Genomic DNA, 26062 nt, shown 5'->3' on the forward strand with positions numbered 1-26062 from the left:
TAATGCTTGTTCGTGGTTTTAGATAAATACTACTTATCATTTTAAGAAAGGGTCCAATTATTCCTATGCTTTCTAGTGTTTTTAAATTAGAATGAGTGTTGTATTTTGTCAAAAGCTTTTTCTGCATCTATTAATATAATCATGATTTTTGTTGTTTTTATAATTGATATGGCAAATTATACATGTAGTTTTCTTAATATTGAACCATTTCTGCATTCTTGGTGTAAATTCCACCTGGTCATAGTGATGACCTTTGTGATATATTGCTATAATCTCCTTGCTAGTATTTTATTTAAAATTTTTTGCACCAATATTTATTGGGGAAATTGGTCTTCAGTTTTCTTTCTCTGTTTCTACTTTCCCTGTTTTAGGTATCAAAAACTTATTTTTGTCATAGAACAATTTTGGTATGATTCTTGCTTTACCTATTTTTTCAAATAGTTTATAAAATGTTGTAATTAATTGTTCTTTAAATGTTTGGCAGAATTCACTTGTAAATCCATTAGGTCCTGGGGATTTTCCCTTAAGGATCTCATTTTTGGCTTGTTCAATTTCTTTTACTAAGATAGTGTTATTTAAGTATTGTATTTCCTCTTCTGTTATTACTTTTAAAACAAAATATACCCCATTAAATATTGAATAGTTTTCAAATATTGATTTTTTAATGGGGGGAGGGGAGCAGCTAGGTGGTGCAGTGGATAGAGTGCTGGGATTCAAGTTGAGAATACTCATTTTCCTGAGTTCAAATCTGGCCTCAGACACCTTACTAGGTGTCAGATGCTGGGCAAGTTACTTAACCTTGTTTGCCTCAATTTCCTTGTCTATGAAAATGAACTAGAGAAGGAAATGGCAAACTTCTCCAGTATCTTTGCCAAGAAAACCCCAAATGGGGTCACAAAGTGTCAGACATGACTGAACAACATTTAGAAAAAAATACATTCTTTTAACAGCTCATTTTGTAATCTAACAGAGTCCAGATTAAAAGGAAAGTTATTTGTCCAAAAGCATTTCTAATACAATGGTTTCTAAGATTTCACAATATAAGAAAAAAAATGTCAGAAACACAATCATAACAAACACAATATATGTATTTAAAACATTAAACAAAATTTATTATCAGTCAGATGATGTCAATTCAGTCTCATGCATTTCCAAATTGTCTTAAATAAAAATTATTCATTTTATCACCTTTGGCATTTTATAGAGTTATTAAGTATGGAACAATTGCATCCAATTAAAATAATAATTATAACAATAGTCAACATTTATATAATGCTTACCATATGCCAGTCACTGTGGTAAGCACTTCACAATCATTATATCATTTGACCTTCATAACAACTCTGAGAGGTGGGTACCATTATTATTATCCTCTTTACAGATCAGGAAACTGAGATAAACAGAGATAAGATAACTAGCTTAAGATCACACAGCTAATAAATTCCTGAGGCAGGAGTGTAATTCAGGTTTCCCTGATCTATGTATTTTTTCCAGCATTTTTTTTTTTTTGCTTCTCATGCCACAATTAATAAAAGAACACATTTCATTATATCATAATTTATTTACAAGACAAATCTTAACCAAATCAAATCTAGATTTACAACCACAAAATCAAACTCTCAATTTTCCAGGGCTATTATCCACATTCACTTTAAAATTTAGAACCTAGAGTTAACAATTAGCTAATTGTCAAAGGTTCTCAGTAGCACTTTCACCTTTCCAGAAGTTTTTTATTTATTTTCTTTTAAACATCACCCAAAGAGCCAAATTAATTTCTTTTGTGTGCATAACCTAGCCCTGCCATCAATTTCCCCGAGGCTTTTCAGTTTTAACTCCCAGTGAAAGATAGGGACAGATTCCAAGTGGAAGCTTCACATTCCCATCCCCTTGCTTTGGAGCTCATAAGATTCTAAATGCTGGGCAATATGCCTGGAATGAATTTTCAGAGGCAAAGTATTGTATTTCCTAATCATATCCCAAACTACCTAAATAACTAATCTTTATTTCATGTATTTTTTTCCTTTGTAATTTAGCACAAAATTTTAGACAACCCCAATTAATTGCAATACTGTTACATTTCTAGTTTCCTAAGAACTTCCAAATACATGGTTTCTTTCTAATTTTCTGTGGTGACTTTGCTTCTAGTTGACCTACACAAATAATTCTGTTATATAAAGCTTTGAAAGTTCTACTTCAATTTTCCCCAAGGGCATTCCTAGCTCCTGATCTTCTCCTCCTCCAGCCTTGCCATTGCAAATATCTGTCTCTATTACACAACAAAGTCGGGGCCAAAGTGACAATGGAGGTGTAGTAGGGGTCCCTCCTCATGTGCCCTTTTTCTGTTTAAATCATCCTTTCTATTTCTTAATTTAAATTTACTCATTTTTAAAATTGCCCCCTGATTTAAACAAGCTTTGCTCTTTTCATGGTCAAGAAAAGAGGCAAACTGCAAACTGTATGCCTATTTTTTCCCCTTCACTTTGAGATTCCTTTAAACTAGCTGTCTCCTTCATTAGGCAAAAAAATAGTTCAAAGTATAAAATGGATAATTTTGATTACATTAAATAAAATATTTCTTGAATAATTAAAACCTATGCAGCCAAGAATAGAAAGAATGCAGAAAATTGGGAAAGCACTTTCATAGACAAATTTCTGAGGCAGAACATGATTAGGAGGAATGTTGCTATGGTGTAGGATATGATAAGCTGGTTGATTTAGAAAAATATGGAAAGACTTGAACTTATGAAGGAAGATGCCATCCACTTTCAGAGAAACAGATGATAGGTGGAAAAAAAGCATAGTATGGTCTTACATATATGTGCATGAGTGTATATGTGCATGTTTATAGATATGTATGTATATGTATATATATCTGTGCTTAATTGTAGCCTTCTTTAAGATGAGGTGGGAGGAGAGAAGGGAAAAATTAGAGTAAAAAGTGTGCAGCAGAAAATAAAAGAAAACCCATAAGGAAGCAAAGAAAAGCTAGGCAGCTTTGAAAACAATGTGTAGTATTTGCTATATAGGCTTTCTTGAAATGGAAATTTGTTTTATATTGAATCCTCTCATGTTCTGCTGTGTATGTGGCAATGTTTTTTTTCTTTTCTCATTTTCTATTTAAGTTTAAAATAAATGAGAAAATTGGCCAAAAAAGAATGGAAAGACACCAACAACAACAGCAAATAAAAATGATTAATTAATCTTCAGGGGAAAGTGATTTAAGTGTTTTTTACCCATGAAATTTTATAGAATTTATTTATTTTTCCTTAAAAAAATTCTATAGACTGCTACCTCAAAACTCACTAAGATATGTTAGGCTCCTGCTAATGTGCTTTATCAGAAAGGACAGAGAGAAGGGAGTGAATTCCTAAAATTACCCAAAGTCCTAGGAGTTCTCCCCTGCAATCTTAAAATGATTAATCTCCAAACTCCTTAATGATTATTCTCCACTCTTCTTAATCTCTAAACCTTCAAAATCTACTAAGATGTTTTTAGCAGTTCAGGTTTTTTCTTTTTAACTTAATCTCCCACTGAAAACCTAAAGTGTGGGTTAGTCTTGCTTACTGGACAGAGAATTTGGCATCCCAGAGAGTTTGGTATCACTGTTTCTAGTATGAAACTTCACTAATCTTCCCCAGCATACTTAATTCTTTGGCTACAGTTTTTCAGCAGTCTTTCTGGCTGGCTATATTTTGCCCTTAGAAATCTTTCAAGGTAGCAGAATCTACAAACAACACTAAACACAACACAAGACAAAGAAGCAAAAACACAGACAAAGCAAAAAAACAAAGATATGCTTGCTAGCCTCTTTAGCTCTTACTGAAAGTCTAGTCTCAAAGTCTTTAATTTGCCAATTTTAAAGTCCCCTCTTCCGGTCAATTTCAGGATCCATTTGGGTTTTTATATATTTTAGCATAATGTGAGAATTCCATCTTTTATTCACACTTCCCATCCTGTCTGGAAAGTTCGAGGCCAATAAGAATTTCCTTAACAGAGTGTCAGTTTAACAGCACACTATTTCCCTAGTCTCATGCCAATTTTTCCAAGGTGGAATCCTTGTATTTTACTATTACTGGAACCCATCACTCCCTTCAAAAGAGTAATCTTTTCCCAACCTGCAGTGTATGGGTAAATTTTCCCCACCAATGTGGGAGTTAACCTTACTGTAGCTCAGAAAAAGACTGCTATCACAGGGAGTTTGATCTCTGATGGGCAGTCTTGAGCAAAGAATTCCTTCAGTGGAAAATTAACCAGAGTAGTCTAGGGAGTTTTTCTAAAAGGCTGTTGCCCTTGGGTCAGAGTCCTAACTCGACCTGGCTAGTCTTACAAAAAACTGTGATGGGTGAAATCTGAAATGACTGAGGAAACAAAGTATGAGCTTCTGAGCATATGGGTTTATTAAGCAATGCCTACTAATTGCATAACAGATTGGGACCAGGCCTTCCTCAGCTTGTCTTTGGATCTCAATGTAGGGGGAGATAGATTTTTATGCATTAAAAGATAACAATAAGGGGGGGCGGAGCCAAGATGGTGGCTGGTAAGCAGGGACTAGAGTGAGCTCCGTTACCGAGTACCTCCAAAAACCTATAAAAAATGGCTCTGAACCAATTCTAGAACGACAGAACCCACAGAACAGCAGAGGGAAGCAGGGCTCCAGCCCAGGACAGCCTGGATGGTCTCTGGGTGAGGTCTATTCCACACGGAGCTGGGAGCTGGGAACCGAGTGGAGCAGAGCCCAGCCTGAGCGGCGTGGACCATCCAGACCAGAAGCCAGGTGGAGGGGGCCCTAGCGCCCTGAATATGTGAGCTGCGGCAGTTACCAGGCCCCTCGACCCACAAACACCAAAGACTGCGGAGAAGGTTAGTGGGAAAAGCTGCGGGAGTGGAAGGAGTTCGCGGTTCGGCTTCCAGCCCCGGGGGCAGCGGAGGTGGGGCAGCTACAGCTGTTGTTACTTCCGGCTCCAGGCCCACCCGGTGGGAGGAATTAAGTGGCGGATCAGAGCAGGGGTGCACAGCCTGCTGAAGATCTAAGCCCAGTCTGGACTGGGGGTTCTTGGGGAAGGAGCAGTGCGGGTCTGACAGAGCTGGCACCTCCCCCCCAAACGTGGAACATAGAACTCTGTAATCTACAAGCAGTCATACCCCACTGAAAAACTCAAGGGTCAAGTTAGTTGGTTGGGAACATGGCCAGGCAGCGAAAACACGCCCAGATTCAGTCTCAGACTTTGGATTCTTTCTTTGGTGACAAAGAAGACCAAAACATACAGCCTAAAGAAGACAACAAAGTCATAGAGCCTACAACAAAAGCCTCCAAGAAAAACATGAACTGGCCCCAGGCCATAGAAGAACTCAAAAAGGATTTGGAAAAGCAAGTTAGAGAAGTAGAGGAAAAATTGGGAAGAGAAATGAGAAGGATGCGAGAAAACCATGAAAAACAAGTCAATGACTTGCTAAAGGAGACCCAAAAAAATACTGAAAAATACACTGAAGAAAACAACACCTTAAAAAACAGACTAACTCAAATGGCAAAAGAGCTCCAAAAAGCCAATGAGGAGAAGAATGCCTTGAAAGGCAGAATTAGCCAAATGGAAAAGGAGGTCCAAAAGACCACTGAAGAAAATACTACTTTAAAAATTAGATTGGAGCAAGTGGAAGCTAGTGACTTTATGAGGAATCAGGATATTATAAAACAGAACCAAAGGAATGAAAAAATGGAAGACAATGTGAAATATCTCCTTGGAAAAACCACTGACCTGGAAAATAGATCCAGGAGAGATAATTTAAAAATTATTGGACTACCTGAAAGCCATGATCAAAAAAAGAGCCTAGATACCATCTTTCAAGACATTATCAAGGAGAACTGCCCTGATAGTCTAGAGCCACAGGGCAAAATAGAAATTGAAAGAATCCATCGATCGCCTCCTCAAATAGATCCCAAAAAGAATTCTCCTAGGAATATTGTTGTCAAATTCCAGAGCTCCCAGATCAAGGAGAAAATACTGCAAGCAGCCAGAAAGAAACAATTTGAGTTTTGTGGAAACCCAAACAGAATAACCCAAGACCTGGCAGCTTCTACATTAAGAGATCGAAGGGCTTGGAATGCGATATTCCAAAGGTCAATGGAGCTAGGATTAAAACCTAGAATCACCTACCCAGCAAAACTGAGTATCATGTTCCAAGGCAAAATATTGACTTTCAATAAAATAGAGGACTTTCAAGCTTTCTCAATGAAAAGACCAGAACTGAATAGAAAATTTGACTTTCAAACACAAGAATCAAGAGAAGCATGAAAAGGTAATCAAGAAACGGAAATTGCAAGGGACTTACTAAAGTTGAACTGTTTTGTTTACATTCCTACATGGAAAGATGATGTGTATGATTCATGAGACCTCAGTATTAGGGTAGTTGAAGGGAATATGCATATATATGTATATGTTTATGTATATATATGAGAATGTGTATGTATGTATATATCTATGTGTATGTGTATGTATGTGTATATATATATGTCTGTTCATATATATATATATATATATATGTAAAAGAGAGAGAGCAGACACAGGGTGAGTTGAAGATGAAGGGAAGATATCTAAAAGAAATAAAATGAAATTAAGGGATGAGAGAGCAACATACTGAGAGAGGAAGATAGGGAGAGATAGAATGGGGTGGATTATCTCATGTAAAGGTGGCAAGAGGAAGCAGTTCTGTGGGAGGAGGGGAGAGGGCAGGTGAGGGGGGAATGAGTGAACCTTGCTCTCATCAGATTTGGCCTGAGGGGCAATACCATACATACTCAGTTGGGTATCTTACCCCACAGGAAAGAAGAGGGAGGAAGATAAAAAAAAAATAAAAGGGGGGGGGATGATGGAGGGGAGGGCAGATGGGGGTGGAGGTAATCAAAACAAACACTTTGGAAAGGGGACAGGGTCAAGGGAGAAAATTCAATAAAGCAGGATGGGTTGAAAAGGAGCAAAATGTAGTTAGCCTTTCACAACATGAGTATTGTGGAAGGGTTATACATAATGATACATGTGTGGCCTAGGTTGAATTGCTCGACTTCTTAGGGAGGGTGGGTAGGAAGGGAAGAGGGGAGAGAATTTGGAACTCAAAGTTTTAAAATCAGATGTTCAAAAAAAAAATTTTGCATGCAACTAAAAAATAAGATACACAGGCAATGGGGCGTAGAAATTTATCTTGCCCTACAAGAAAGGAAGGGAAAAGGGGATGAGAGGGGAGGGGGGTGATAGAGGGGGGGCTGACTGGGGAACAGGGCAACCAGAATATAAGCCATCTTGGAGTGGGGGGGAGGGTAGAAATGGGGAGAAAATTTGTAATTCAAACTGTTGTGAAAATCAATGCTGAAAACCAAATATGTTAAATAAATAAATTTAAATTTAAATACTAAAAAAAAAAGATAACAATAAGCAGGATAAGAAATAGGATGTATAATTAGACAATCTGATTTCTAATTAAAGGAAAGATTAGGACCTTTCTGAAATGGGAGGGGGAGAGTAAACAGAGATCAGAAAAAAGTGGTGTCTTACTTTCCCCAAGTGTCTGTATTCAATCAAAGGAACATAGAAACAATAACTGATTGACTAGTATGGGAATAGTTTTCAGATAAGGCATATGGGTTGCTTGAGATTTATAATGGTGAGAAAACTCCTTGCATCAATTTTTGGATCTGACTGGGTTTCTGGTCAGTATAACCTATGTCCTTAGTTAAGGGTTTCTGATCAATAGGTGGAGGTGGTCCAGCTTCTCAGCCGTGCAGGGCTCATTTTAAACAATGCAATAAAATTTTCTCACAATTCCCATAATAGAATAATATATTCTCACAAGATAGAAATTGGACTAGGCCCACAGTTGAACAGAATGGAAACTGAGCTAGATCCAGAATGGAATCATAAGATGGAGTCAGTGTGGTTCACTCAATTCCCACAACTCCTTCAGTGGAAAAGCACTAGAATAAGGAATCCTGACAACTGGTTCAGTGTTCTACTCATCATGTTACACTGCCTCCTATGCAGGTCAAGAGGGGAACAGATTGACTTCATATGTTAGAGAAGACTCATTGCAAACTTTCTCCTGCAGCATTGGGGTTGTTGTCTGAGACACAGGTACCAAAGCGCAGGAAGAGATCTCATAGTCATTGACTGAATCCTGGTTTCCTGGTGAGGAGCATCCTCAAAGCTCCTTTCATGTCCTTGTTCCTTAGGCTGTAGATGAAAGGGTTCAGCATAGGAGTGACCACTGTGTACATCACAGCTGCTGCTGTGTCCTGTTGAGCTGTGTGGGCGGATGTGGGGATGAAGTACACTCCAATGATTGTCCCATAGAAGAGACAGACCACAGTGAGGTGGGAGCCGCAGGTGGAGAAAACTTTCTGCTTCCCACTCACAGATGAGATCTTCAGTACAGCCATGAAAATGTGAACATAGGAGATCAGTATTCCAATGAAGGGGAGAATTGTTGTCAGTGCTCCCACTGTGTAGATCATCAATTCATTGATGAAGGTGTCCGAGCAGGCCAACTTCAGCAGGGGACTGAGGTCGCAGAAGAAATGAGGGATTTCATTGTGGCCACAGAATGAGAGTCGGGTCAGCAAGATGGTATGGGTGAGGGCATTATTATAGGCCCAAAACCAAGACACTCCTACTAGAAGGGCACAGACCTTCCGAGTCATGACTGTGTTGTAGTGTAGTGGGGCACAAATAGCCACATAGCGGTCATAAGCCATGGTGGTCAGGAGGACACTATCCATCCCCGCGAACCAAAGGAAGAAGAATACTTGTGTCAGGCACCCAGCATAAGGGATCGTTCTGTTTTTGGATATGTGATTATTCAGCATCTTGGGAATGGTGGTGGAAGTGAAACAGATGTCAACCAGGGACAAGTTACTGAGGAAGAAATACATGGGAGTGTGGAGGCGGGGGTCAGAGTGAATAGCCAGCATGATGAGCAGGTTCCCCAGCCCTGAGATCAGGTACATAAGGAGGAACAAGAAGAACAAGACCCTCTCCTGTTCTGGCTGGTCTGAAAGGCCCAGGAGGATGAACTCTGAGACTCTGGACTGATTTCTCCCTTCCATGTGTCTGTTTGGAAGCAAATATAGAACGAAATAACAATTGAAAACAACCCATTCAAAGTTGATTTGAAAGTTTTTGATGAATAAAATCAGTAAAAACAGAATTAGAAGAGAAATAGGATAGTGGGAAAATATGACAAGTCACTTCTCATAGTTTGAGACCGAGAAAACCAAGAAATTGATAGCATTTTATGTAACACAAGGGACATTCTCCAACTGACACGTCATAAGACACAAAAAGTTTTCAGAAGAATTATAAGCCTTCAATGACCACATGAAAACACACTCCAAATCAATAAATGGAAAAGAAATGCAAATTAAATGAACTCTGACCCTCTGAAAATCAGCAGAGATGAGCAAAAACAGGCATGGTCAGCGCTGGAGAGGCTGTGGGAAAATAGGCACGAGGAAGTTAGTAGTGCAGTGAAGTGATCCAAACAGGTTTGTTCTCAATTAGAAATCGTGCAAGAAAAAAAGAGTAAGAAAGGACAATGTTATGAAGAGCTTTAAATACCAAACAAAAGAGTTTACACATGTTGCTGCCTCTAATAGGAGGCCATTTGAGTTCACTGAGCAAGGGGAGGTCATGGTCAGATTTAACTTCACAAAAATCACCTTGTTGAGAGTAGTGCAGTGTATGACACTGACTAATTATTTTTCTTTATCTAAAGCCAAGATTCAATCTGGAGAGGTGAGTTCAGAAGTGACTGCGGTATAAAGACAAAAGGTATCAATATATATGTTTTTTCAAAAAGTTGTTTTGAGGGCATATGTTATGAAGTTCACCATGGGCACATAAAATACTAAATAAGGCTCTGCTGGGCTCTCAAAGGCTCAATGAGCAGAGTGCATGCTCTGATAGTTCTAAGATAGAAAATCTTCACTTACAGAAATGAATTTTTTTTTTTGAGAGGGAGGGCAGGGCAATTGGGGCTAAGTGACTTGCCCAAGGTCACACAGCTAGTAAGTGCGTTAAGTGTCTGAGGCCAGATTTGAACTCAGGTCCTCCTGACTCCGGGGCCAGTGCTCTACTCACTGTACCACCTTGTTGCCCCTAGAAATGAAATTCTTAAAGTTCAAATAGTTCTGATGAGACTAATGTCTTATACTATTTACCAAGATAAGATCAAAATGGATATATGACCTAGACATAAAGTGAGATGTTACAAGAATATCTGAAGAACATGGAACATATTACCTATCAGACTTATGGATAGGTGAACAATTTATGAACAAACAAGAGATAGAGAGTGTTGTAAGATGTAAAATAAATAATTTTGATTGCATTAAATTAAAGTTTTTGTACAAATAAAACAAATGTAGCCAAGATCAGAAAGGAAGCAGAAAACTGGGAAAAATTTTTATAGACAGTTCCTCAGATAGAGGTCTCATATCTCAAATATATAAAGAACTTTGCCAAATCTATAAGAATGTGAGTCATTCCCCAATTGATAAATGGTCAAAGGATATGAACAGGCAGCTTTCTGATGAAGAAATCAAAACAATTTATAGTCATACGAAAAAATGCTTTAGATGATTACTAATTAGAGAAACACAAATTAAAACAACCTTGAGATACCATTTTGTACCTATCAGATTAGCTAACATGATAGAAGGAGAAAGTGACAAATGATGGAGGGGATGTGGACAGATTGGGACCTTAATTCGTTGTGGTGCATCTGTGAGCTGATCCAACCACTTTGGAGAGAGATTTGGAATTATGTCCAAACAGTTATTAAACCTCGTATACCCTTTGACCCAGCAATACTACTATTATGTCTGTTTCCCAAGATGATTAGGGAAAATGGAAGAGAACCCACATGTTCTAAAATATTTATAGCAGCTCTCTTTGTGGTGGCAAAGAACTGGAAATTGCAGGGATACCTGTCACTTGGGGAATGGCTAAACAAATTGTGATATATGTTCATGATGGAATATTATCCTGCTATAAGAAATGATGAGTCCAATGACTTGAGAAAAGTATGGGGAGACCTCCATGAAATAATGAAGAATGAAATGAGTAGAACCAAGAGAACACTGAATACAGTGACAGCAGTATTATTTTGACAACAACTATGAGCAATCAAGTCATTCTATTATAAATACCCACATTAAGTGCAAAGATCTTATGAAGGAAGATGCTATTTGAATCCAGAAAAAGAACTGGCATATATGTATATGTATGTGTACATATATGTATATGTGTGTCTATTTGTATAGACACACACATACAGATTTGGGTCTAATGATAGCCATCTCAATGTTTGGGGTGGGAGGGGAAGGGAAAAAAAGAAAGTCACATGATAACTTGTATATTTGAAAGGAGTAGCAAGTTGTCCATTATGGATCTGCAATTTCAAGTGCAATCCTCTTTTTCTATCTCACTTTGTTATGGAAATGCTTATTTTACTTCTTAAGTTCAGAATAAAATAAATACATTTAAAAATAGATTATTTAAAAATAGTTCTGATGAGATAGAAATAAGGTATTTGTCTGAAGAGATCAAAAATGGTTCATTGGGAATTCATCAACCACCTCAGATTTTTGAAAGATCTGTTCAGAGGATGGAAACAAGGGTAAGGAATGGAGATTAAATACAAATGTACACCTTGGTTCCATAAGCATTTTGTTAAGAATGCTGGAGCTTAGAATGAGTTGAGCATAGTGGTATCAACCAATAATGAAAAGGACTTTCCAAGGTCTTTTTTGGAGAAGAAATCGAAAGAAAGGATGGGGTGGCTGCTCAGGGTGGATAGAATGATGAAAATGAAGGACACAGAGAAGGAAGAACTAATGAAATATTATTTGACTTTCTCTTCCTTTAGACAAAGAGTTGGTTCTATAGGCTAGAACTAGCATTATTAAAATGGAGCTAAAAGTCAAGAGAAGTGAGAGGATGGTAAGGGAGCATCTGGCTGCCCTTAGTTAATTCCCTAGTGATCAGGTCTGGATGAACTACATCTCAGGCTTCTGAAATTCCTAGAGGATATGATTATTGAACCACTGGCATTGGTCTTTGAGAGATTATAGGAGAGATGCCACAGGACTGGATGAAGAAAAAATGTTCTGCTTGTCAAATGAAGGTAGAAGATAGATTGTGAACGCTAATGGATTTTGACCTTGACTGATTCCTCACCAAATTCTTAGGTATGATTGAAGAGATGGTTTATGAACATTCTGGAAGAGCCATAACAATCATTATCATTTAGAGTCAGCCTAACTTTATGAACAGCTCAGATCAAACTAAGTTCTTTTAATTTTTCTTCATATTCATAGGCAGGTAGATCATACCACAGCTACAAACTCAGTGCATCTAGGTATTAGTAAACCATTCAACAAGTCTCTCAAAAAGTCATAGTGGACACCAAGGAGAGATGTTGGCTAGATGACTGTACAATGTCACAGTCTGATTTTGGATTCGGAAGTGACTCAGTAAAGTTTATCTTTTTAGATTTCATCTTTTTAGCATTTTTGAATCCTAATTCTGTCATCAACATATATGTTAGTCTCTGAAACATCTTGTCATCTCCCAAACTGATGGGCATGTCATCTATGGCTTCATCCAAACCATTGATAAAAATGTTGAGCACACAGTAAATGAGGACAGAGTACTTGCTGCCAGGTAGGTTGTAGAGAGGATCCATTTTAAAGGACAGATTCGACTACATGACTTCTTTGGGATTCTCTCCCTCTGAGGTCCTAACAGTGACCGCCATGTCAATAGGGAAGGAACTGGATTTCTTAGAATGGCTGATTGCTTGTATGGACATTGGAGGAGAGGTTCCTGCCTTGGAAAGGGGCTGGGTTATGACCTTTAATGTCCTTCACATCTCTGAGAACATTCAGTAATGTCATTATCATTATCATCATAGCTGACTCCAATATAATACTCAAATGACAGCAACATACTTCACATCCTGGGGTTCTGTGAACTATCTACGAGATATTCTTTCATCTGGCCCTCACAACAACTGCACGGTTAGTGCACCTGTATCACTACAGGTATTGTTATCCCCACTTTACTAATGAAGAAACTGACAGTAAAAGATAAGTGATTTTCTCTCTAACATAAGGTTTCTTAACATTTCTTGTATCTTGGGCTTTTTTTTTAGTAGTAAGGTGAAGTCTATGGATCTTTGTCAGAATAAGCTTTTTAAATAGAACAAATTATTGAAGGAAATGCTAAATTTCAGTTAGGGGTTCATTGAAATGAAGATGTGATTTTCTCCTATAACAGTTTACAACTCCCTTCAAAACTCTCCATGGATCCCTAGGTTAAAAACCCCTGTTATGAACACCTCATAAATTTGTCCTCCTGTCTTCATTCACACACATGGCTTCTGTCCTGGTTCAGATTCTCATCACTTCTCCCTTCAGCTATTGAAATAGCTTTCTAATTAGTCTCTTTGCTTCCAGTCTTTTCCCTCTCCAATCTATTCTCCAGAAAGCGGCCAAATTATTTTTCCTAAAATGCCCACTTGTTCTTATCACTCTCCTCAAAAATAATTAATAGTTCCCTGTTTCCACTAGGCTGACACAGTCCCACATTACTGGGGAAATTATGGGGGGAAAAATCTAAGGCAAGATTTGAATTCATGCTGTCCTGATTCCTGGTCCAGTGGTCTATCCACTGCACTGCCAGCTGCCTCCGTAAAAGTGTATTAGCTATGGCTACATGGTCAGTAACTCTCTGAGAATTTGAATTCAGTCTTAGCACTTCAAAGTCCAGCATTCTATTCATTATACTATGTCAACAATAATCAAATCCTTTGAGTTGGAAAGGTGGCATTCCTTCATTGCTTACTGAAATGAGACATTTAATTATTGGGCTGACTGGAGATGTGTTGGGAAAGGGAGCAGGGCAGGGATAATACTGATTGAAAATTAGAAAAGGACAATTTGCCTGTTCCTGTCCAGAAATTGTATTCTTCTCTGAAGCTTCAGATTTGGGAAATAGAGACAAAATTTTGAAGTTGAAAGAACATTGGCATGTCATTCAGGAGATTTGGGTTCCAGGCCCAGATCTTCCAGTAATGGGCTGTGTGACCTGGATCAATTCTAGTCTGACATTCTGAGTTCTGTGGGCCCTTCCAGCTCTTCTGTTCCTCTATGTTCTTGAGTCCCTTTTAGGACTAAGTTTCTATGATTTTGTGAGGCTTGGTCACAACACTACTTTGTGTGGGAGACTTCTGTCTTGAAATAAACAGAAAGTGACTTCTATAGATCTTCCTATTTGGTTGTTTGGTCTGGAGCTTTTGTTCAGCTCCTCAGAGACTCAGCTATGTCTCTTCATCTGGTCTCCTCACAGCTGAGAGTTTCCATCAGGGAGCTAACTCAAGCTGTGGGTTCTTGCAGATGAAAGAGGTCTTGGGGTTTTGGATGAGGTCATGTGCATGAGAACAGGATTCAGCTCTGTGTCCAAGGAAGGATATATGAGGATCATTGTAGGTGGTTTTACAGGAAGTCCCTGTACCCTCGGCTCTAATTCCCTGAGCTCCAAATAATTGTCCATTCTCTAGGCCAACCCCTTAGTGCTGGAGCTTGAGGGAAGAAATTGGCTCAAGTTCAATTTATTTTCACAATACTGCTGTGTTAGAAATATCTCTATGATGGTTAATGCTATCCATATCCAGAGAAAGAACTATGGAGTCTAAATGCAGATCAAAGCATACTATTTTCACTTTTTTTGTTTTTTTTTTGTGACTTTGCCCTTTTGTTCTGTTTCTTCTTTCACAACATGACTAATGTGGGAATAGGTTTAACATGATTGCTTGCCATCTTGGGGAGGGGGGATGGGAAGGAAGGAGGGGGAAAAATTTGGAACTCAAAATTTTATAAAAAATGAATGTTGAAAACTATCTTTACATGTTAATTGGGAAAAATAAAATACTACTTAAAAAGTATTGAGATCTCTCTGTGTTTCTAGTTCTTTTCTAGAAAAGAAACATTACATTTCAGCCGACAGAACATTATTATTGGGTAAGGAATGTTTGGTGGTTACCCTTCCATATTGGTGCTTCCCTTCGTAACTCCTTTCATAGTCGGTGAAGTATTGATTTTCTGTTGGTTCATTCCTTTAGCAGTGCTAAGCAGGTGTGACCAATTAGTGTTGCTTGTCGTCCTCCATTGATCCAATGAGTCATGATTCTTGTACTTCTTATAATTCTCCAGAAGGCGGCAATAGTTTCTTTTCCCAGGGAACTTGATCTCCAGCTCTAGAATCCATGACAGTCTTTCTGGGCTTAAAATATAGCTCCTGCCAATGAATGCCTCTTCGTTTGTGTTGCAGTTCCTGTGGCTCCTGAGCTCAAATATGCAAGTTCTTCAGGGATGGGGTAGGGTCTTTGAGGGAAACAACACCCCCCCCAGCATCTTACAAATGTTCTCTTTCCCCAGTTTGGTTTTGGTTTAGGGGGACATGAATATTTGGTGTGTGCTATATGATCTGTAAGTTAAAGGTTTCCCCACAAATATGGAGACTGAGTTAATAGCCCGTGTACAAAATTCTACTTCTGTCTTATAAACAAATGAATTTCCTGTCATGCTGTTTTGCTTGCATCCATCCACATCAAATGATCATCAGAGTAGATCTATTGTGTGAATGCTTGGTAAAAAACACAACCAGTGCAGAAATATTCAATGTTAAATGCATTTTCTCACTCTCATAGTTTTTCCTGCGACAAATGGGCTGACCCTGGCACTGATAGTACAAAAGCAATGGCGGATAAGTCTGCTAAGTCTTAGAATGAATCAAGGCAGCAGCACCAGACTATATCAGTGGTCATGGTATTCTTCACCTTAATGCACTTCTAGAAAAAACAGGCAGTTCTATTTAATAATGTCCTTGGTGAAGCAATAAAAATTATTACTTTTTTCAAATCTTGATCTTTATGTACACATTTTAAAAAATTCTGTGTGATAAAATGGGAAGTATGCATAAAGTACTTTTGCTACATGCACAAGTATGAGGACTCTCTCTGAGAAAAAGCCCTTGTGTCATTGGTTGAGGTGTGAGCAGAATGAGGCACTTTCCTCATGGATGCAGTTGTTACCTGAAAGAATGACTGGACAGATCAACTATGGTTACCTAGACTTGGGTATTTGGTAGACTTTTTTCTCTGAATGAATGAAATATATTTGTCACTTCAAGGAAGCTAGGGAGAGCAGTAGATCGAGAGCTGGGCCTGGAGTCAGGAAGACCTGATTTCAAATCTGGCCTCACTTACTTCCAGGCTATGTGACTCTTGGTAAGTCTTTTAAGGTGCCTGCCTTGGTTTCCTCATCTGTAAAATGGGGATAACACATACCTCTCAAGGTTGTTGTGAAGATCAAATGAGATAATATTTGTAAAGAGGGTAGCTATGTGGCATAGTGGATAGCATGCTGGGCTTGAAGTCAGGAAGACCTGTCTTCCAGGAGTTCAAGTCTAGTCTTAGGCAATCACTAGCTGTATGACTCTGGGCAAGTCCCTTAACCCTGTTTGCCTCAGTTCCTCATCTGTAAAATATCGTCTGGAGAAGGTGATGGCAATCCAGTATCTTTGCCAAGAAAAGTCCAAATGGTGTCATGGAAAGTCAGACATGAGGCCAGGCACCATGCTACACACTTCATAAATATTATCTCATTTGATTTTACTTTGAAAAGTTATACTTTATTTAAAAGGACAAAATAGATAAAGGAATGATGGATAAATATCCATCCAAATAAATATAGCACTGTATATTTAGATAATACACTTATGGGAAGAAATCTAAGAACCAGATAAAGGAAGTATGGTGGATTCAATTATCATCTCTATGCAAATGATTCTCAAACCTATTTTTCTACCTCTAACTTCTGATCTCTAGGCTTATCTCTCCACTTGCCTATTGGAAATCTCAAATGTTTCCAAAACTAAATTTATTATTTTTCCCCCCAAAACTTCCTTTCTTCCCAAATTCCCTTTTACTGTGGAGGATATACCACCTTCCCAGGCTCCTAACCTAGCTGTCATCTTCTACTTTCTGTCACCCCCACCCCTATATTTAATCTATTGCTAAGTCCTGTTGATTTTACCTTCATAATATCTCTTATACATCTTCTTCTCTCCTCTGACCTTCCACTACCTTAGTGAAGGCTTTAATCACATCAAACCTTGACTATTACAAACACTTGCTTGTTGGTTTCCCTACCTTACATTTCTCTTCACTCTAGTTTATCTTTTGCTCAGTTGTCAAACTGGTCTTCCTAAATACCATATCACCCCCTTATTCGATAAACTCCAGTAGCTTCCTTATCATCTCTGGGATAAAATAGAAATAATTTGTTTGGTATTCAAGATCCTTCATAGTCTTGCCCTTTTCCATCTTCCCAGTCTTCTTACATCACACTTCCCCCAAATATCCTGTGGTCCAGTGACACCAGCCATCTTGCTGTTTGTAACACAAGATACTTTGTCTCCAAACTCCAGATACTTCCACTGGTTGTCTTCCATTCCATTCTCTCCCTCCTTATTTCCACCTTCTGACTTCCTTGGTTCCTCCAAGTCTTAGCTAAAATCTTATCTTCTACGTTAAGCTGTTCCCTACCCCCTCCTAATGTATTGCTTTCCTCTGTTGATTATCTACACTTTATCCTTTATTCATATCTTGTTTGGAAATAGTTGTTTTCATGTTGTCTTCTAATAAGACTGTGAGTTCCTTGAGAGCAGAAACCATTAAAAAATCTTTCTTTGTATTCCCAGCACTTAGCACAGTGCCTGATTAATAGTAAATAATAGATTCTTATTGACCTACTAATGCCATTTTGCTGAGGATCAATGGAAAGAGAAAGAGAAATAATACACTTGTAATAGTACACTATAGACTACTTATCAAGAGGGAATAAATACATCAAGGTTTGGGCAACTGATCCCAAGCCTGGTGGAGAGACATGAAAAGGTAATCATTATCTACATATGCAGATGCTCTTTCCCTGCCCAAAGCACAAGAGCCAATACATTTTTTTTGTATTGTTATAATAGTAATTTTGTTTTCAAAAATGTGTGGAGGAAACCATAAAGCCAGGGAGTGTAAGATTCTGCAGCATATTATAACCAATGTGGAAAAAATGGTTTTTGAGATAGAAATTAAGAGAATGTGACCTTGAACCAACAACCTTGAGAGGATGTGACCACTCCAACTTAAAGTTTGTGATAAAAGGACAGGCAAGGTAAGTATTATCTGATGCATACTCTATATTTTGGGAGAGCAAATTTCAAAGAGTTCAGAAAGAACATGATTTATATCCCACAGCTTAAAATATTATAGGGTAAGGAGGAATGGAAAGCTCTCAAGAACAAAATTCTTAAAACACAAACAGTTGTGATGAGAAAGAAGAAATAATTGTCTAAAGAAACTGAAAAAGATATGAAGGGAATGCACTGACCACCATGAATTTTGGAAATATTTTTTCAGAAGATGAAAGCAAGGGCAAGTAATGCAAGCTAATAAGTGTCTGAGGCTGGATTTGAACTCAGAGGCCTTCCTTATTCTAGGCCTGGAGCTCTATTCACTATGCCACCTAGGTGTTGCTTCCCCCCAGCTCCCCACCTTCTGCCAAAAATGAAAAAGGACTTTTAAAATTTTTGGAGAAAGAGGAAGACTAAACAAAGGATAGGAAGGCCATTCAGGATAGATGAAATAATGAAAATGCCTGGTTGGTTGTTGTCTTTCATTCTTAAAAAGGACTAAAATGATATCACCATGTTGGAGTCAAGTTACAGTGTGTCTGATCAGAACAATTGAGCTCAGAAGGCTCTATCACAGGTTGAACACAAATAGTCCATATGAACATTTGAGGTGAAAATGAAAATGTGTAAAAATGAACAAAAAAGAAAGAAGGACTTACGAAATCTTACTTTACTTTTTTTTGCCTAACTGTATGAATGTTTTTTAGACAAGGAGTGGGTTCAGAAGACTAGAACAAGCATGTTTAATACAGAGCTGAAGCTCAAGGTAAATAAGGGAATGGTAAGAGAGCACCTGACTGCCCTTAGTGAATTTTCCAGTGAACTAGCCCGGATGAACTACATCACAGGATCCTGAAAGTCCTAGAGAATATGACTATTGAGCCACTGGCAGTGATCTTTGACAGTTTGTGGAAAAAGGGAGAGATGCCACAGGACAGTATAAGGAAGAATAATGCTGCTGCATTTGAACTCAGGTTTACTTGACTCCAGGCCTAGTACTCTATCCACTGTTCCACCTTGCTTTCCAATACTAGGCTAGTGGTTGACTAATATTTTCACCATTTTTTCAGAGACACTGTTGTCTGGACACATCTGTGTTTGTACAGTTGCTTTTTGGAACAAAGGAGTAAGATTTTATATGGATTACTAGTAAATTTCTAGTTTACTAGTAAAGTTCTTTACTACTAGTACTAGTAAATTATTAGTAAATTTCTTGTCATTGTATTCTATCTTTTCAAATGTTTTTTGAAACCTGATTCTGTCATCAACATGTATACTATTTCTCTAAAACTTCTTGCCATGCCCAAACTTATAAGCATACTATTTCTGGGACCAGCCAGTGAAAATTCTGAGGTTGGAAGATGGAAGGTCTTGTATGAGAAACAACAAGGTAGCCACTGTCACTAGATCACAGAGTACTTAGGGGTGAGTAAGAAGACAGGAAAGGTAGGAACCTATAAAAATTATGAAATCAAACAGAAGATTTTATCTTTGATCCTTGAGGCAATAGGGAGCCACTGTAGTTTATCAAATTGGGGGCGGGGGTGACATGGTCAGACCTATGCTAAAGGAAGATCAATTTAACAGTTACATGGAGGATGGATTGGGGTGAGGGGAAACATGTAGCAGGGAGACTCAATTGGCTATTATTAGCCCTTTGCAACCCTGACGTTCTATGTTCCAAGTTACTTTTGAACTTGAACATTTTATATGCTAAGATCTCCTGTAGCCTATTTGTATACTAAATCCTTTATGTTTTTGAATTCTAAGTTCTGTTGAGTCCCTCCTCCTCCTCCTCCTCCTCCTCTTACTCCTATGAGAAGGTTTCTCTCTTTTCCCAGCCTTCCCATTTCCAGACTCCCTCCCCCACCCCATTGTCCTGGCTCCAGGGATCCCTAAGTTGGTCCATATAGAAAGTCTTCTCCCTCCATGCTCCATCAGTGGCCAGTGACCTTGACCACCTCCGTCAGTAGCCTCCTCTTTAGTGGCCACCAGAAGAATAAGGAGAACTCATCAGACAGAGAGGTGGTATTGCCTCATGTGGGTGTGCGGAATTCTTACTCTTGCGGATGCTTGAAGATTAAAGTCCTTACAGACTAAAACCCAGTGCTTGCTACCTTCTCTAAAGCTGACACAGTCAGTAGAAAGCACCTGTTCTTAAGTTTAATGTGGCTTTGGGATAAGAATATAGGTCATAAACTCTGGAGAAGGACTAGGATTTCTGGTGAAGTAGATAGAGTTCTGGACTTGGAAACAGGAAGACTTTGAGTTCAAATCCTGCCTTAGATATTTACTAGCTACGTGACTCTGGGAAAATCACTTCACCCTTCACCCTCAGTCACTTCATTTGTGAAATGCAGATAATAGCCCCTATTTTTGTTTGTTGTGAGGATCAAATGAGCTAACATATGTAAAGTGTTTTGTAAACCTTAAAATGCAATATAAATACTGTTACATTATTTAACTCAGGTGACTTTGTTTAGGAAAAATTGAAGAATTGAGATTTATGTTATTTTGATGTGGAAGGAAAAGCTTTTATTCCTAGATGGGAAAATCAAGGCCATCAGTGGTCCTTCCTTCGCTGGGCTCTTCTACATCTGCTCCTAGGAATCAGAAGCCTTTAGACAGGGCTATTATTATTATAGGAGTACAGAATACACCTATGTATCCAGGAGTACATAGGTATAAGTCTCTAAATCTGACTCACGTTCTTGAAAACAGCACCCCCATCTGCAAATTCCTGGTGGCGCGGGACTATTCAGAACAACAAACAAGTAAAACTCAATTTGAGAGAAAAGATTCTATCAAGAGAATTACATAAGTACCAGAACTTGGAGAAAATGTGTTTCAGTCTAACAATGAGCAGACACATTAGGAAGCATTGATATGATATTAACTCATAGAACACAAGAAACATGGCTGACCGCAGGTATAGGTGGAAGAAGAAAATGAAATTTTTCCATCTTCTGAGTGACAATTTAATTTTAATCTGTTTTAAAGGAACCTTTAAATGTACTTTGCTTTATTGCGCAGCTAACTCCTGTATTGCTAGAATGCCCCCTTTCTCCATTCTAAATCCAAGCTGAATCAGTAGTTTTCAGCAGGCTATATGTCAGCACTGACCTGAACTATCGCCTTCCAATCACAGATCCTCCCCGCCCCCCCAACCCCTTCGGTCTAACCCTTTGGTAGCTCAAAAGAAAACAGAAGCAAACGCATTTGTGCCTCAACAAAGTTTCATGCAAGGGATCAGCGAACCACCAGGACTTCTAATGAAGCACATGGCTGATTCTTGAAGGGCCTAATCAATCTTTAATTCTGATTGGTTAACTCAGTTGCTTAACCTAATTGGGGGTCAACCCAAGCTGCAAAGTGCTAGAATATTAACAACTCAAAGCTAAGTAAGTAGTTGTTAGTTTCTCTGGACCCACCATTTAGACTAAATTTAGACTTCCAAGCCCTCATGTCGGAATGGATCAGAATCCTGCTTATATCCTGCATTTGCTCTGAACTTACAAACTTGAAGGTAAAACAAAACTCAATAACACCCGATAATGAGAGATTTTTTTAAATTACAAAATTATTTTTATGGCTCCTTTAAGAAGGACTCGAGTGAATGCACAGCTGATTACAATTACATTTGATTGTTTTCATGTTGAAAACTGTGAATATCAATATTAGTCTTTATACCTGTACATATGCATATTTAATCAAGAAGTAGTTTTTGAAACTAATTATCTTGGTACAAAAGTTTTCCACCTTGCATAAATTAATGCTGTTCAAAAGAACTCCTTGTTAGTCAGTTTCACTTTTGTGCCCCCTTTGCTACACAAATGCTTGGCAAACCTTTCACGCAGGCAGAAGGGGGCGGTTGTTCTATAATAATGACTGAAGTATTGGCGAATGAGGAAAAGCATTTAACTATATTTGAATAATAACCTGAGGCCAAAGTGTGCATGTGTGTTTTTTTTTCAAAGTTGGAATTTTGCAATTTTGGAAGCTTCATCAGTTGCACATCTGAAATACAGCCATCAACTATGTACAATGCACAATAATATAAATTGTGTTTGGTTTATTTATTTTAGCAAGTGCTATTTAATTTCAATCATTCTTCATGTTGCATTTTTTTCATCACTTACTATAATGGTAGTGAATAACTTATAGTATATTTGAAAACATAGCAAAAGGTGAAACTGTGAACTTCTATAGAATTAAAGTGGTGTAAAAATGGGAGGAGACTGCCCTCCTGAGTTTGTTGAGTATGAGAAGTTGTTTGGCAGAATTACTGGTTGATGGTTAGCCAAGTGAAATTAATGACAAATTAGCAGTTATAATCAAAAGATGCATAACTAATGATACTTCACTAGATCTTTTGGATACCTTTATTGAATATTTGGTGATCACAAAAATCCATCTGGTGGAAACTGAGAAAAGAATTAGGTATTTAATCTCCATTTAGTTAGCATCTCTAATTGTTTATCTTGATTCTTCCCTCACACACAAGGAATTTACCTCTTTCCAGTGTGTTCCCTAAAAGAACTTTGGAAAACTTATCTCTATTTGAAGTCATTTTTATTTTTGGTCTGTCAATAGTTTACATGACTTTGTTACTTTACGTAGTAATTTTAATTGATACTTATGCCCATAATCAAGAAATTGTTGCTTATTTAAAATATTCTACCATCTACTTTCATACCAAACATGCAAATCTAGCCAAACATACATGTTAGAGATACTTTGAGGAATTTGAACATTTTGTCCTACTGCCCAGAAAACTTTTATTTTGTGGTCATTAAGCCCTAATGTTGTTAATATTTTGGAAACAATTTCTTTCTCCCTTAAGCATCACATAATATTTCCACTGAACTCTAAAATACTTCAGCAATGCTTAAACTTAAGTTGTCTATATGCTGAATATTTCATTCCTATCAAAACCATATACTCTTAAAGGATGGCAAAAGGGTACTTAGGATTTCATTTCCCTAATGGAAATAAGAACTTTCTTTTATAAGTCTTTGATTAGATTTTTTAATGTCATAAAATAGATCCTCATAAGATTATTTATTAAAGAAATATCATTAGGTATATTACATTGTGGTTTAAAATAACCAATATATACTTGAGAAAAATTCAGCTTTGAATTTTAATTTTGTAATTAAATTTTAGTAGATAAAACATTTTGTTTCTTTTTGGATGAATTATGGAAAGGGATTGGGTGGGAAAAGTATTTTGCACACCTATCAATAAAGACAAAGGAAAAGATAAAAGAAATATATGACAAGGGTAAAAGAAAAAAGATACTCTGTGTTACAATTCTTACATACTATATTCTCAAGTCCCTTTCAGCAAGAAGTTTTTAAGATTTTATACGTTCACCGCATTACTTTGTATGAGTTTTTTCCCTTGAAATGAGTGAAAAGTGCCTGCTACAGATTCACCTACTTGGGTGTTTGGTCAGAATCTTCTGTTCTGTTCCTGAAGGACCCAGCTCTGATGTCTTCCCACGTCTCCTTCCCATAGATCGATCAGAGAACTAGAAAATCCATGAGCTCTTCCAGGATAAAGATGGCTTGAGGCTTTGGCTGAGGTGGTGTGGCTTAGAGTAAGACTCTGATGTGTCTACTAGGAAGCATGAGTGGGTATCATTGTAGGTGCTTTTACACAGAGTCCTTGGACCCAAGGCTCCAGTTCCCTGAGGTCCTTGTTAGAGACTAACCCCAAGTAATTATCCACCTTCTACTCCAGACTCTTTGGGCTCAGCTTCCTGTGGGGAAGAAGTTGACTGAAATAGTCCAATTTATTTTCACACTGCTGCTGTGTTAGGAATGCTAAGATGTGCTTCTAGCTCTCCTCCAGGGAAAGGAACTTAGATCTTGGAGCATTGAGCAGCAGAGCTGAAATGGATCAGGCCATGGGATATCAGAGCCGAGAGGGAACTTAAGACTTAGAACATATGTAACCTTCGTATCAGAGGCTCCTTTGGGGTACAGCACTACATAACCACAGGTTTAGAGCAGGAAGGGACCTCAGAGGTCATCTATTTAGTCTGAATCACTCATTTCAGAATTGAAGAAATTGAAGTTTTAGGCAGTTATGTGACTTGCCCAAAGTTAAACAGGTAAGCATCAGAAATCATTTGGAACTATGTTCTCTGAGTTCAGGATCAGTGAGTTTTCCCCTAAAATATAGTCTCCCCAAGTCATGTCCATGGTCTTGTGGTTGCATTTTGTTCTCAGTTTTGTGATTCATTCCTCTCACCCAGATAAACTGGGAATTTCAGTATTTAACACTACCCCAGACCAGGTGTAGTGAACCAATGTCCTCAGTGATCATCTAGTTCTATGCCCTCATTTTACAGTTGAGGAAACAGCCCTAGGAAGTTAGTGGACTTGCCCAAGGTCACATAGCTTGGATTGTCAGAGCTAAGTTTCAAACTTAGCACCTCTGACTTTAAATCCAGTACTCTTTGGACAGCTTAGGTAGCAGCGGATAGTCAGTCAATAAACCAGTCAGGCAGGCAGTGTGCCAAGTGCTAGGGACACAAAGAAAGGCAAAAGGCAGTTTCTGCTCTCAAGGAACTCAATCTAATGGGACAGAGTACTGAGTCCAAAGTTAGGAAGACATGAATTCAAATCTGATCTCAAATACTTGTTAGCTGTGTGACTGCAGGAAAGTCATGTAAAATCTATTTACCTGTTTTTTTCAACTGTAAAATGGGGATAATAATAGTATCTACCTTACAGGATTGTTTTGAGGATCAAATTGGATAATAACACAGCTGTGTATGTTCCCTGGGGGAAGGCTATAAAGGGGGCTTGGCAACCCTTTCATCTGTGCCAATGCAAGGCCACTGCCATCTTCTGTTGCACCAACCAGTCTGATCTCTGCAATGAGGAGAACCTCCAGTGTGATGAAGAGCAATCTTCCTTCTGACTGTGGACCTTCAGTCTCCTACTGTGCTTTATCTTCTGAGGGAAGAGGAAGAAGAAAGTTGGTAGGGAGTTAGATTTTCACTTCTTGGTCATGCTCTATACATCCCAGTGGTTCTGAAATCCTGTAGATCATCATCCAAACCCCATTCCTCCATCACTTGATTCCTTATTCCTTTCCCCTTTGACCCCCCCACTCCAAAGAATCAACCAATCCACTCCTTTCACTATGACCTCCAGAATGTGGACTCTGTAAGCAAACCAAGTTGCATCCTTCTTAAATCTTTTATCATTCTCTCCATCTTCTAGCAATCACCAAGACCTGGTTCCCCCCTAATGACACAGTTTCCCTGGTCACATCTACTTTTTGCATTTTCACTTATTCTTCTCAGCTAAATGGTCAAGGCCAGGGGGTTGTAGTACTCCTTATGCTCCATTGCCACTTCCAGGTTCTTAATCTACCTCCATAATCTTTCCTCCTCTGAGTTCCGCACTATCCACATCTTCCACACACTCAAAATCCTGGTCACGCTCCTTCCTTCCTCAATGAATTCAGTACTGCTTGATAATTTTTTTCTCCTCTCCAACTTCTGCCTTCATATAACATACATATTAACTTTCCCTCAAACATCTACCTACTCACTTCCCATGACCTACTCCTCTTCTCCACTTCTGTGACCCACAAATATACCATCTTCAAATTCCAGAAACCTGAAATCCACTTATCTGACCATAATCTATTGGTTTTCCATCTCTTCCTCAGTCTTCCCTTACCAAACCCTATTCCTTGTCCACACTGTGACCTCCAATCCCTCAGACCTTCAACTGTCTCCCAGG

At 38.3% G+C, this 26062-nt stretch overlaps 1 protein-coding gene across 1 annotated transcript; it reads right to left on the bottom strand.

Moving 5' to 3' along the window:
* Nucleotides 1-8149: 8149 nt before the first annotated feature.
* LOC118833404 (olfactory receptor 1361-like) lies at nucleotides 8150-9091 on the bottom strand. Its single transcript, XM_036740759.1, has one exon. The coding sequence runs from the start codon at nucleotides 9089-9091 to the stop codon at nucleotides 8150-8152; it is 942 nt and encodes a 313-aa protein (XP_036596654.1).
* Between the last annotated feature and the right edge of the window lie 16971 nt (nucleotides 9092-26062).

Source organism: Trichosurus vulpecula, chromosome 1 (genome assembly GCF_011100635.1).
Source record: "Trichosurus vulpecula isolate mTriVul1 chromosome 1, mTriVul1.pri, whole genome shotgun sequence".
NCBI classification, from domain to species: domain Eukaryota; kingdom Metazoa; phylum Chordata; class Mammalia; order Diprotodontia; family Phalangeridae; genus Trichosurus; species Trichosurus vulpecula.

What these genes read in the sequence shown, in the direction of transcription:
- LOC118833404 (XM_036740759.1), bottom strand. Translation starts at nt 9,091, where the DNA reads ATGGAAGGGAGAAATCAGTCCAGAGTCTCAGAGTTCATCCTCCTGGGC.